The following is a 13,184-nucleotide window of genomic DNA, read 5'->3' as shown; positions in this document are numbered from 1 at the left end:
TTAATCATCTCTGTGTCCCTCCTCTGAACTCGCTCCAACAGCTCAATGCGCTTCCTGTGCTGGGGAGCCTGGAGCTGGATGCAGCACTCCAGGTGGGAGGCACCCAAATATACTCACAGTCTGTATAAGTTTATTTTCAACACTCCGAGCTCTAAAAACAACAAGACAGCTTTTCTCTTTCTACATTTTCAATCATCTTAGGATCATATATGACAAGTGGCAGACTGTGGAAGACTGAATTTTGCATCTTCAGCTTGGCAGGAAACAAAATTGAATAAATCTCTTCCTGAGACAGAGTCAGCTTCAGCATACTGCTGCTGGCTGCAGGGACATGACACGGCTGTGGTGCACAGCGCCTCCCACAGCAAAGTCCTGGGAAAACGGGCCTGCCAGGCACAGGGCACCAACTCTGGCCCCTGCTATTCATTCAAAAAGTAACAGATATACTTGGGTAAGGTAAGACAGAAAGTTAAACTTGTAAGTTGGTGGTGGCTAGCTCCAAGACTTTGATGAGCAATCAAGAGACATGGGGAGCAACTCATTTTTTTCAGACCATGCCTGAGCCTAGGACCAGCAGCAGCACCTCCTTCCTATTCCAGTGACAGAAAAGTAGGTCAGCATGATGGGGCCAAATAAATACCACTACAAATCCCATCTCTGATAAGCTGTCCAAGTTCATTCTTGTTTTATTACACATTGCTCCGGTTTCATCCAAATCCTCCTCTGCATATGCTCTGTATTTCCCACAGTGTGCCTGGTCTGTGGTAACGTAACCCCTGTGGTTACTTCCCCTTTCCCCAGCACTGAGATGGCATCACACAGATGTAGTCATTTGCCCTGAAGAGACTCACAGACACAATTTAAACAGAATGATTAAATATGTAATAATGTACACAAACCACTAGTTCTTGACAGATTGTATTAATGATATAATCTGTTTGTGCAGCATCTAGGATCAGGTTCCTTCTTGAAAAAATGAGGACTAGAGGCACTAAACCAAATTCCCTTTTTGTATTTTGCTATTAAAATCCACCAAATCCCAAGTGTTTAGCTCAGAACATAATGAGAACAAAAAGAACCATGTGAACTACATCTTGTAGTATCTCAGTAGTCTTTCTAAAATGCAATACAGAAGTTTGTGGCTTGCAATCATAATCATTATAGTCATTACTAAAGCCAGAGCTACTCATGTGACTTCTGAATTGAAACTTTTCATAACTCACAAATTGGGTGGTGGATGATCCTGTTATATTAAAAATATGTGTTTACTGTTTCCAGTTCATCCTCGAATAGAGGATGGTGCTTGCTTCCCATGGTTCTCTCTAGTTACAAACATTAGGCTATTATAAATACATACAGGGAGTACACACAACTACTCATGTAAATGCATGGCGATATCTGCATGATGAACTGTGGAGGCACACCATGAATTGTAAACATATACAAGAAATAGATTTCTTAAGTAATTGGGATTTCCTCACCCGTGGCTGCTGTAGTGAAGGCACACAACGGATTATAAACATATACGAGAAATACATTTCATAAGTAACGAGGATTTCCCCATCTGCAGCGGCCCACGAGCACATTTCCCACTTATATGGGAAATGGTCTAATACCTTAGAGCTGCCATTTGCAAAACCAGCTTGATAGCAGATTACTTGTGCCCCAGATCTAAGAACACACCTTTACAGTTCCTATTCTCTCCTGTGCACATCCAAAATCCTACCATCTTCACTTCATTTTTTTTAGAAACCCGGAAAATTAACATTGCGTACCTTTGGAAAGGATTCATCTTAACTAACTTTACACCTTTATACAGCACAGACATCTACAGCTGAGCTAGTCACCAGAAGACCTCTTTGTCATTCACAGGGATGAACTGGCACTTGAATGACTTAATTCAGCTATCCAACTGTAGATACTTAGGATAAGACAGGTCCAGTAGTAGCTGTGACCATGAGGAAATCACACGTCTGATGCTGGCATTCATATTGCAGACATTTATGAACCAGGAGACATGTCAGAGGTGCCTTCCAGGCATAGATGCCTCAGACCTCTAGAAAAGGGGATGTTTTCAGTTTCTTGGTAGAACCTGATGTTTTATGTCAACCTTTGAAAACTCAGGATAACCACCAAAAATTATGTCTGAGTTGTTCATGGAAGAATTTCCTTACTTCACACTGAAAGGTTTTTAAGTCTCCTTCAACTACTGGTAAGTTACAGACTGTCATTCAGAGAGGAGGAAAGGAGGGTCTGTAGATCTCCAAAATTTCCTAAAATTATTTTTTTCTGTAGTGAGTAGGGTCTTTAGGTGATGGGGCTCTGCAACACAAATTTCATCAGCATTTGTTTGCTAGGGACACATAACTCACAAATAGCAAAACAATGAGGAATTTAGATAGAACATATATATATGATTATGCAAATACATGAATATATATAAATATACCTGAATATGCACTCCCCACAACCTACTCCTCTGCATCTTCTTATTTTAATTCCAAACTGCTGCTCACCCATAAGCTCATTGGAGGATTTTCCAAGAGAAGCCAGTGGTCTTTCTCCTTAACCCTGTTTTACAACTCATTCACATGGAAGACAGAAACTGCCTGCAGCTCCTGTTCCTACCCTTGCTGAATGGGTAATTTCATTGGGGCTGGGGTTGTTTCCTCTCTCTTTTGTTCTTTCTCTAAGAGATATGCTGATGAGAAAGATTAGGGGCTGCTCTGTATTCTGCTGCCAGTGGGTTCAAGTTTCCAAGTAGTGTTATACTACTGACCATAAGAAAACAGAATTTTAAGCACATGGTGATTGACTTCGAACTTCTCTGATGCATGAGGAAGAATTAAAGTAGTGTGAGGCTATAACCCATAATTTAAAAGATTGTGCTGATGGTCTAGTTGAAATTTCAAGATTCTCTAATTCTCCAATCTTTCAGCTTTTTTGAGACCTTTACATTAGAGGCATCGAGGAGACCTTCTTTTAAACTGAGAGGAATCAGTCCAGAGTCCCTGCTATGTGTTTGATCCACAGCAAAATTATCCTCCTTTTTTGTGTTTTCTCCATTTTCAGCAAGTGTGACTGAGAATAGATTACCACACAAAGGTATTAATCGAATTCTTAGGAAAGTACTGCGTGGAATAGATTGATTGATGGAAAATGTCTTTCCTAACTATGTGGTTTCTGAGTACGAAACCAGTTACAGATTACAGGATGATAGGTGCTGATGTGCTAACACTGGTTAGGCTCATGTATTTTCACAATTTCTTAACTGTTTACTTACTCTCTCCCCAGCTACAGCAATGGAGGGACTATTTTTCTCACTGTTTTGGATACAAATTTAAATGCTTTCACATAAAATGAAGTAATCTTCCTGGGCTGTCAGGTTAAATCAGCAATCCTCTACCACACCAGAGTTAAGGATAAATCCTTTCTTACACAGTAAGACACACAGCTTCTGACATTTCAGTTGCTTACAGTCCAAAACAATTTCACATGGGTTTTCACACAGTTCACAGTGTAGCTTTAACCTGTTTTTCTTTAGACCATTTCCTGGGCTAAAAAGGGTGAATTCTGCAGGCAATATTAGACATGGAGACAGGTTTCCTGTCCTGTGAACAATTTTGAAAGATGGAAGACAATCTTCCCATTTCACACTGTCAGAAGGAAAAAGAAGGGATGGTTTTTTTCTTTTAATCAAACAACTAAAACTGCAGGACACGACACGAGATGGATCTCTGTTCACACTGCTTCATTTTTTGCTTGCTCCATGGCTGTGTTTCAGCCTGTTCCAACTGGCACCTTCCAAGAGGAAGCTTGGGTGTGGTTTGGGGGATAAATCACACCAGCAGCTGCTCCAAATAAATTATAAACAAGAACTTCAACATTGTTGACTCCCTGTGATGCACAGTGACATAATCCCACCCATTTTGTGCTGTCCTGCACAGCAACTGTACAATCCTCTGCGTGCCATTAGCTGAGGCAAGCAACACAAAGCCTTCATTTTCCAGCCATCAAAACACCCTGTGACAACTCTCAACGTGTCTCTTAAAATAAATACTTTAACCACTTAGACTTTAGAAAACATGTAGAATAATAGTGATATCTTGGGGTGCAGGGGAGCCACAGGTTCAGTGGAGACCAGGGTCCAGTGCTATTATGTGTGCACTGAGGGCCAGCCTGCCTTAGAGGGGTCTGACCTGACTTCAAACAGAAACAAAGGGCTCTGTGTTCAAAAGGCTTTGTGCTCAGCAGTTACAATAAATAAAGCAGCCAACCTCCATCCATGTAACCGGTAACAAACAGGACCTGGATACTGAACCAATTCCAGGGGTTAATATGCAAGAAAAAACCCCAGATCACCAGGATCTGGGGACTTAATAGTAGATTGCTCACTAGCCTTCTCAGGCTGGTCCCCTCTTTCCCCCAGAATTGTTCTATGGCTGTACAAATAATAAAATATTTAATAGATGGAAAAAAAGACACCTATGGCTCTGAAAGCTTAAATCCCTGTACAGTATGTACAAAAATGGTACCTGCTGAAAGACCAGTGTTACTGGATTTAAGTAGATTGTTTTCTTCTCTATGTTTTTGACCAGAAAAACCTTTTGTAAAAATTAACTGCAAATTACACGTTTCTGCAAGTTTTCATTTTGTGAGAAAAACCCAGATTAGCTTTATGTGAGGACCACACACTCCCATGCACAGAAGATGTTCATGCAGATGAATTGCTGCTTTCAGCTGTGGGATTTAATTACTCTCATTCTCTACAGCTGGTGTTATTGTGTGGTGGTGTGTTTGTCTTCTGACACCTGGGGGGAAGGATGAATTAAATTTACTACATTCACAGTGCCAAAGGGACAGTTTGAATAAGAAATGCTGCAATAAGACCTGTATGACTTTGTCCTCTGGCATGAATGATGAATCCAAGTCCTTTAGATCTTGTTTTCTAGACGTGCTTACAGACTGGAAGCATTTTTAAAAAAATGTTATAGGAAAATTACACTAAAGTGAAGCCTATTTTGACAAGGTGAAGGAAGTGAATTAGTTTATATTGGCTGATGTCTATCTAACCCATGTTCCTGAAGCCTTTCCCTTCCTTTTTACAGGCTGGCAGAGTCACTAATCCTACTCATTTTCAGTTTGTCAGCCAATAATCACTTATGTGGCACTATGTCTTTGGAAATGACAGCTGAGACAGGATCTGATGCAAAGCCCTCATTCCACAATACCTTCCTAAACACCAGTCTGGGGCGGCTGAAAGGACCAAATACTCTATAGCTGATAATGTCACGTTCACCAAGCTTGTCATAAACAAGGTTTTGGGGAACTTTACAACACTGCTGTCTGTCAAATGTCTCTACTTTGATGCCATAATGAAGTCATATGAAGCATAACAATCCCTGTTATCGGACATTAATGAGAGTCAACTTTTTGTTTGGCTCTAAGGCATTTTAATTGTATCACAAGCAGAGACCATCTGGCTTAAGAATGAATATTCAGTATCTGCTGCAGATGCAGAAATACTGGAGAGGGAAATGGTACTTCCTGGCTTCCAGCTTGCATGGTACCCAACACTAAAGCTGGTGTGTTACACACTTATCTAAATTGCTATTTGATGCTCAATGAATGACTTTTTAGGTTATTACTATCTCATTAATTAGTTAGTGTTTACTAGTTTGGACTTTATCTCTTCAAAAAGAAGATCAATTTATGATAAAAATCACTAAGGGATAAAATACTTCACTGCATTCTGCAGAGGACTGTGTCAGCTCATCAGGCTTTATTTACTGAGAAGTCATAGATATAGAAATCAAATTTTTTTTTGAGGAATAAACATAATTTCTATCTTGTGTGACAGGTGCAGTCCATATTTATGAAAAATACAGAGGAAACATTTGCAAAGTGCAAATTTAGAGTACCACAGCAGACAATAACTTTACAGAGAAAGAATCAAGCTGAGAAAAAATGAAACCATCACTTCTAAAGGTTAGGCATCAATTTCACAAATTTTATGGCTGTCACCAGAACCTTTAGTTTCGCCTATCTTATTTTTACAGGAATGCCTCTCACTGCAACTTGCGGGGGAAAAAACACCAAACTGATTTGGCCAAGATTTTTCTGAGCCATATATAAAATCTAGAACAAAATGTTTTGCAGTTTTAAGAAATTCAAGCTGTTAATACTTTGAGTAAATTATGCATACCTATCATGGCCTATTTACAAGATTGTAGGTCTACTTGTTTAAGTACCTAAATATCTTGAGGCAGCCCCAAGGTGGATGTTGAGCCAACAGCCTTGTCTGCCACACTGAGCTGCCTCAAATACAAGCAAAGGTGGGTGCCAGGCTGTAATCCTTAGGAGGTATTTGGCTTAAATGTAACTGGGACCAGTACTGGCAGAAATGCATTTTAAAGTAGTGGGGGCTCTGCCACTATATTTTGGAATTAAATCAAACAAGATGTTGACTCTCTCCTGAGGGAATGCGATGTGATGCATTTCCTCACTGAAGCTCTCTGGGCTGTGTTGGCTCTCACGAGTGCCATGTTGCAGTGGGTGAAGCAATTTCCTGCACACGTTTAGAAACCACTCTGGAATACTCCAGGGTGACAATATTTAGTTAAGTCAATATGATTAGAGAGCTATCACCTCATTTCACTGCATTACTGCCATAATGCTAGAAGGAAGATTCATATAAGTGCTCAGGAACAAAATTCCAAGGGGGAAAAAGTCCATACACCAACTATCAGCTAATATTACCAGACAACTGAATTTTCTTGTACTTGGCTTTCTTACTTTTCTCAGGGGAAATTTACCCTAATGCACGAGACCAACACAAGACTCACACAGGCTTGAATGCTGAATACTACAGCCCTCAGTAGAGCACTATTAAAATTGCCAGGCAGGCTTTCAGTGTGAGCTTGCTGTGGGGCTGAACATTGCCCGCTCGGGATGCCGAACAGGGCGTGCCTCTGGGATGAAGCGCTCCCAAACACATAGATATATCCTAAGCAATAAGCAATAAGCAAACAGCAGAAGTTGGAGCTGTAACTCAGAAGAATAAGGGAGGATAGGAAGAGAGAAAGTAAGAATTTCCCTCTCCTCTGGCTCTTGGGAAAAACACATTAACTGTTACACAAAAATGTGAAAATCTCAACCTCTGTAACTGAAGCATTCAGATATCCAACCCTGAGGTTTTTCTGACTCAGAAAGCAATTGATACATTTGCTTTTCAGGCAGTACAGATCTGTTCCATACAGACCAGTATGTCTGTCTATCACCTATTTCAAGGCAGAATTTCTTTTGAGCAGCGTCTCATCCAAAGAAGAAGGAAGCGATCAGGAACTATCATTGCAGAACTATTAGGGCTTTAAGAATGGGAATCCCTCTTGTGACAAATCATTTTAAACGTTCAGTGATATTCAATTCAGTGTCTAAACATGACCAGTATAATACAAAAATGTCTCCTGAGCGCATCAATAAAACTAGGTGGGACTGAGTGCTGTAAAGAAGAGACTTGAAACTCACTCTCAGATGTGGGAAATTTGCCAGAGTTTTGTCTCTCCAGAGGAAATGCTGCGCACAACCTAAACATCTACATGAAACTGTTACATTAGCAAGGTAAAGTAAGTCCAATGAAAAAACACTACCACCTGAGACTGATATTTAAAATGACAATCACAAGAGGCAAAACAAGTTTAAGGTACATGGTTTGGCAAAGCTGCAGTCTGCTTCTTTAAGAAGGCATTACACATTATGAGCATTCTTATTACAATTTTATTGCAATATTCAAGGTGCAGTCAGAAGATACTATTTTTTTTTTAAATATGGGTTTATTTGTTTGCATCTTATTTTGCAGCCACTCTTCCAGCCTCCAGTTTCATTTCTAAAATGAAAGCAATTGATATTTCCATATCAAAGTTTAAAATTAATTTGCTTTGTGGGACATGCTCCTTGATGTAAAATACTTCATTTTAATTAGGACATTTCATTTTCTCTAATGGAATCAGGTTCCATTTACTTAATCCAAAACTACTTTCTGAAAGAGCTATAAGCAGTACATTTTCTCAGCACAAGCCCTTCTAAGGCCTGTGAGCAAGAGATAATTGCACCTACACAGCTAAACTGATTTCAGATTAATCTACTTACACCCCTACAAAACATTACCCATAACTGGGCCTGCCCCACTTCTGGATCAGTTTTATTAAATAACTTTATGTTTCCTAAGGCAGACCAGGATCGGATAATAAAAATCAAGTACCATTACAAGTATGTGTCAGAATGAAAAACGTAATTAAAAATTGTCCCACCTCCCTGAGCACAAGCACCTAGACCCTCACATCCTGGAGCACAACCACCTCCCATTGCCACTTTTGTACAACTTCCTTCTTCCCTTTGCCCTCTTCTCCGTAAAATGTTGTATACATGTGGACCAGGCCAGATCATGTCTTCTTCTCCTTAAGAGAATGTACAAGTGATTTCTGAGGAACACTTTGCATATTCTGGCTCCATGTTAGGATGATGTCCTGCACCCATGCATGCACAGAAGCATGTGGATAGATCAGGGCAGAGATAACCAGTGCACAGGCACAGGCAGTGAAAGGCATTCCCTTTCCCTACAGTGACAGCTTGCTCCCTCCATTTAAAACAAATGTTTGTTTGCTGGAAAGCCTGTCGTTATTGATTTTGTACATCTCATCAGCACAGAGAAATGAAATAAATACCATACACTATGAAACACCTTCAGCTTCAGGCCAACTGCAGCTTGCACAATGCAGGGGCACAGAAACAAAATTATTTAAAAACAGCATACCTTGAAAAATAGCCAGGCTGTCATCCATTTGACCATTTTCACCACCCAAAAGACATGCTTGTAGAGCTCAGTATTCACTACTCCAGGGTCTACTACATTAGCAGTCACATGGCTTCCATTTGCAGTCAGAAGATGCTGTAGTCGATAGGTAAATAACACAAGGGCAAGTTTGCTTTGGGCATACGCTCCATGGGGTGAATACGAACATCTGAACACAGGAGAGAAAAAGAGAGGGAGATGCACGTAAAAATAACCAGAAGGAAAACATAACTGCACAAACATGAAATGTACCACATTTTGCAATATCCAGATATACACTGAGTCATCAGAAGAAACAGCTTATCACTGGCAGGCGTGTTGTTTACTCAAGTTCTGGTGATCATTCCATCAGACACCAAGTCTTATTTATAGCAGGGACAAAAATTAAAATAAAATTACACAATACCTGCCAGAGTCTCTATGTCAAACTCTTTAAACTAGAAATGCTGAGGCATCAGTCTCCAGGCTATCATCACCTAGAAGCCCTCAAACTTCTCTCCCCTCTTTCGCTCTGCTCTTTCCAAACATACACACACTATTTCCACCTATTAAATCCATGCCTGATCATACTACTTCTGGTTGCTATTATTATTTTTACTACATCAGTACCTACAAGTTGAAGGCTCCTGTGTTGGGAACAATACAGATGAGTAAGGTTGCACAGCTAAGAGATGGATAAAAAGATGGGGCAAGGAGAGCAGCTGCAAGCATAACCAGAGTTTACAGAGTTTACAGGCCCTATACAGCCTTTAAAGCACAGATGGCTGGCAGGGTCTGTGCCAAAGACGTATGACAAAGGCACAAAAATTCCAGGAATTACAGCAAAACATTACCTGTTGAGACTCCTGCACACCTCTCATCTGAATGTCAAATGTACCTTTCTTTCAAGTCAAGCTTTCTAGGAAGTGCTGATTAGTTGGGTTTCATTGCATGCAGGCAGCAGTACATTTTTTTTCTGTTTTATAATAGGCAGGCTAGTTTCAGGGAAATTAGCAGGTATGTCACTTAAAACCCTCTTCCTGACTGGGGCCTCAGCATCACTTCCACAAATTCCTACGCCACAACAATTCACTGCTGTAATTACTCCAGCCTCTCATCTAACCTTGCTGGTGCTTAGCAGAACCAAAGGTAAATGGTGGCATTACAGACAGCTCATAGGCAAAGCAGGCAGGAGCCTAAAGCAACAGGCTCCTGGGAAGAGTAAAACCACTCCGGTCCCCATCTGTTTTGCTTCTGCCAAAGCCTGGGGAAGCGATGCTGCATGCTGCAGCTGCTGCCCATGTGGATTCAGGGCTTAGGGTCCATGCAGCAGCAGGACCTTAACCTGCTGGTAAAAGGTGATAGAGGGGCACCCACCCAGGGACAAAACTCTCTTTCCTAGTTCCTTCCTTTCCCCTAGATGTTGTCCTATCTCTGTGGTGGCCACAGCTACAGCTCCATCCTCTACACCTTCACCCTTAATGCATTCCCGGGCCAGGGATGCTCCAGCTCTGCTGGAAAGCCTGCCTGTGATTTCTGTGGCTGTTACTACATGCAAGTTTTTTATTTTGAACGAATAGTAAACATATGAGTTCATTTTGTTATCTCATTCTTGCTGAATACCTTATTTATAATATCCTGTGCACTTCACCACAGAAAGACCTGGATGTTAAGAAAAAGGCTGACTTTCTGCAGAGGTATAAGGATACTGAAGCAATTTAACTTTCCATGTTATTTGAAAGGACTCAGAAACTTGGAGACACCACAGGAAATAAAAGACAACAACATTGAACCTCCAGTGCATCTCTTTTCTTTTTTTTTGCCCTACTCTTTTCTTGTTCAAACGAATCACAAACATCTACAAAAGCATCTACAATCTACAAAAGCATCTAAAATCTACAAAAGCATGATGTAAATTGAGAACTAAAAAGGACAGCTGATCATAGGTGGCTCTTGCACCAACCAGCGGCCTCAGCTGTAACCTGCTGGATAACATATCTTCATTATCATAAAGATATCACCTGCCCCTTTGGGCAAAATGGGCTATTTAAAGAATAATCACTGCATGAATATAAAAGTGACTTGGCATTAGTCAGGAAATTGCAGTTACATTTTAAATTCAGTAACGTCCATGCTCTGATCTGAGACGCTCAAAATGTCACCTTATGCTTCATGCATATTCCAACCCCTTAACTAGAAGGACCAGATCCTCAGCTGCTACAAGGTTCTCCTGTGCACAGCCGTGCAGGGCAGAGCTCACGCTACCCATGGGAAGAAGCATTCATCCCAAGCCGCCTCTGGCAGCCAGCTGGCAGCTAACCCTGGCACTCCTCCATCAGCACCACCAGTTCATTCCCCCACTGAACACAAGCTGGGGCACGGGACAAGCTTTCCGAGTTGAATTAGAGTGATTTTGTCTGGCAAGAGGCTTGCAGGGAAGCAGAGCTGGGGACTACTCTGACTTTTTCTGCCTGGGTCTAGTCTGGCCCTCAGTAACCTTCAGATGCCAGGCAGGAGGATGGTGAACTCTCCCCATGGCTCCCCATTCCCACATTTCGTGTGAGTGCTGTTTTGACTTACCTTGTGGCAATGAAGCATGAACTGTTACAAGGTCTGGTCTTCCAAAGCCTTATACTATGCATAGATATCTATGTCAGAGAAACATGAGTGCTGAGAAGATATAAAAGGCTACCCAATCAACGAGGAAGCCTTTTATATCACAGTGCAGGGATGCAAATGATCTGCAAGGCAGCCGGGAATCAGACTTCAATAACGTAATATAGATATGAAGAATATAAAATTGGATACACAGAGAAAAACTTTCAGCAGAGCCCCAGCAGTGATTACCTTCTCTCTTCCCAATTGCTGTGTGTGTGTTTTTTGCTTTCCAGGAATCTGACATCAATGGACTACATAAGACAGAGGAATAACGTGACACAGAACTAATGAGGATTTTCTGTTTTGTTTGTCAGACCCCATTTTATTAGAATCACATTGTTTAAGTGCCACATTGAAAAAATAAATCACCCCTGGTTATTTGACTTCATTACATCCAGCACTGATTTTATGTATCAGAAAAATAGGACCGCATAGGCACCTGCACTTACACCACAATTCTCTCTCCCATGCACACGCATGAAGAATCACAGAAGGGTTTGGGTTGGAAGTTTAAAGATCACCTAGTCCCACAACCCTACCATAAGAAGAGACATCTTTCCACTTGACAAGATTGCTCAAAGTCCCATCCTGGCTTTGAATGGATGGGGCATCCACACTTTCTCTGGACATCCCATTTCTGTGCCTTACCATCCTCATCATAAAAATGTCTTTCTTTTGTCCAATCTAAATCTACCCTCTTTCAGTTTAAAACCATAAAATGTATTCCTCTTGCACATGGAATTATCTGACTTTTAAGTCTATGCATCTAAATTTGGCCTGTCCTGGCACCTTATGCTCTGTATGCACGATTTTCACAATGAATAAAAGTATAATTGCATACTAAATAAAATAATATTGACATTCTGCATTTCCACATTTTCTGAAGGTTCTAAAATCTTTCTGAAATCAAAGTGCATACAAGAGGCAAACCATCCAAGCAGAACACAGCTTACCAGTGAACTGTGCTTAGCAGAGCAGTGCACACAAGGCACCTGTGCACACAAAGCACGTGGATCTTTGCTGCTTTGAGGACACAGGGTATCAATGCTTCACAGCCAGGCAAGCAGACTCTCCAGCAGAGAAACTCTGCCTCCTAACCAGGCAACCAGCCAGACTGGTAGGTCCCAGCACCCACCCATGTGGGTGCTGGTCAGTCATCTAGAGAGCTGAGGAGGTACTGGTGTTTGATGCCCAGGGATACATCCTAATAAATACTGCCCACCTGGCTTGGGGGATGCCAGACAGCATGTGCTGTGATACGGCAAGCCTGTACACAGTCAGCGGTGAGGAAAAGTGGAGCAAGGACTTGGTGAAGAAGTTCAGTGGAAAAGTATGGCATGCCTGGCATCAGTAGCTTGGAGTAGTTCATGCTCACCGAGTCCTTTGAGCGGGGCTTGCTGTGGACCACTCTTCCTACCACAGAAAACAGTGGCGTCCCCCAGGGGATGTCCCTCCATTGCATTTTGCTGAGTCAGTGCTGATAAAACAAGGCAATGCACAACTCACTAAATGAAAAGTACAGGAGGAGTTAAGGCAGGCAGAATTTAATTCGCTGCTTTGAAATCTGACTAAGAGAGCACCAATATATAAGACCTTCCCTTCCTTTGAAAATAATGTTTTATTGATTCTATACTGATGAATAAAGGATCAGGATAAGGCAGGTTCTGCATTTTGTGTCCAATTAATTTTTAGCAGA

The 13,184-nt window shown here is 41.3% G+C and overlaps 1 protein-coding gene across 2 annotated transcripts in view; it reads right to left on the bottom strand.

The window, feature by feature from the left end:
• The window catches only part of DHRSX (dehydrogenase/reductase X-linked), a 163,083-nt gene that overhangs the window by 20,460 nt on the left and 129,439 nt on the right, over window positions 1-13,184 (bottom strand). For both annotated transcript variants that reach the window (XM_032100196.1, XM_032100197.1), the window contains one exon: window positions 8,813-9,020. In XM_032100196.1, the coding sequence (XP_031956087.1) occupies window positions 8,813-9,020 (208 nt within the window). The remainder of the gene's footprint in view (window positions 1-8,812; window positions 9,021-13,184) is intronic.

This window comes from Corvus moneduloides, chromosome 2 (assembly GCF_009650955.1).
Source record: "Corvus moneduloides isolate bCorMon1 chromosome 2, bCorMon1.pri, whole genome shotgun sequence".
Classification (NCBI taxonomy): domain Eukaryota; kingdom Metazoa; phylum Chordata; class Aves; order Passeriformes; family Corvidae; genus Corvus; species Corvus moneduloides.
Note: the sequence above shows the minus strand (reverse complement) of the source record. Positions and strands in the feature narration are given on the sequence as shown.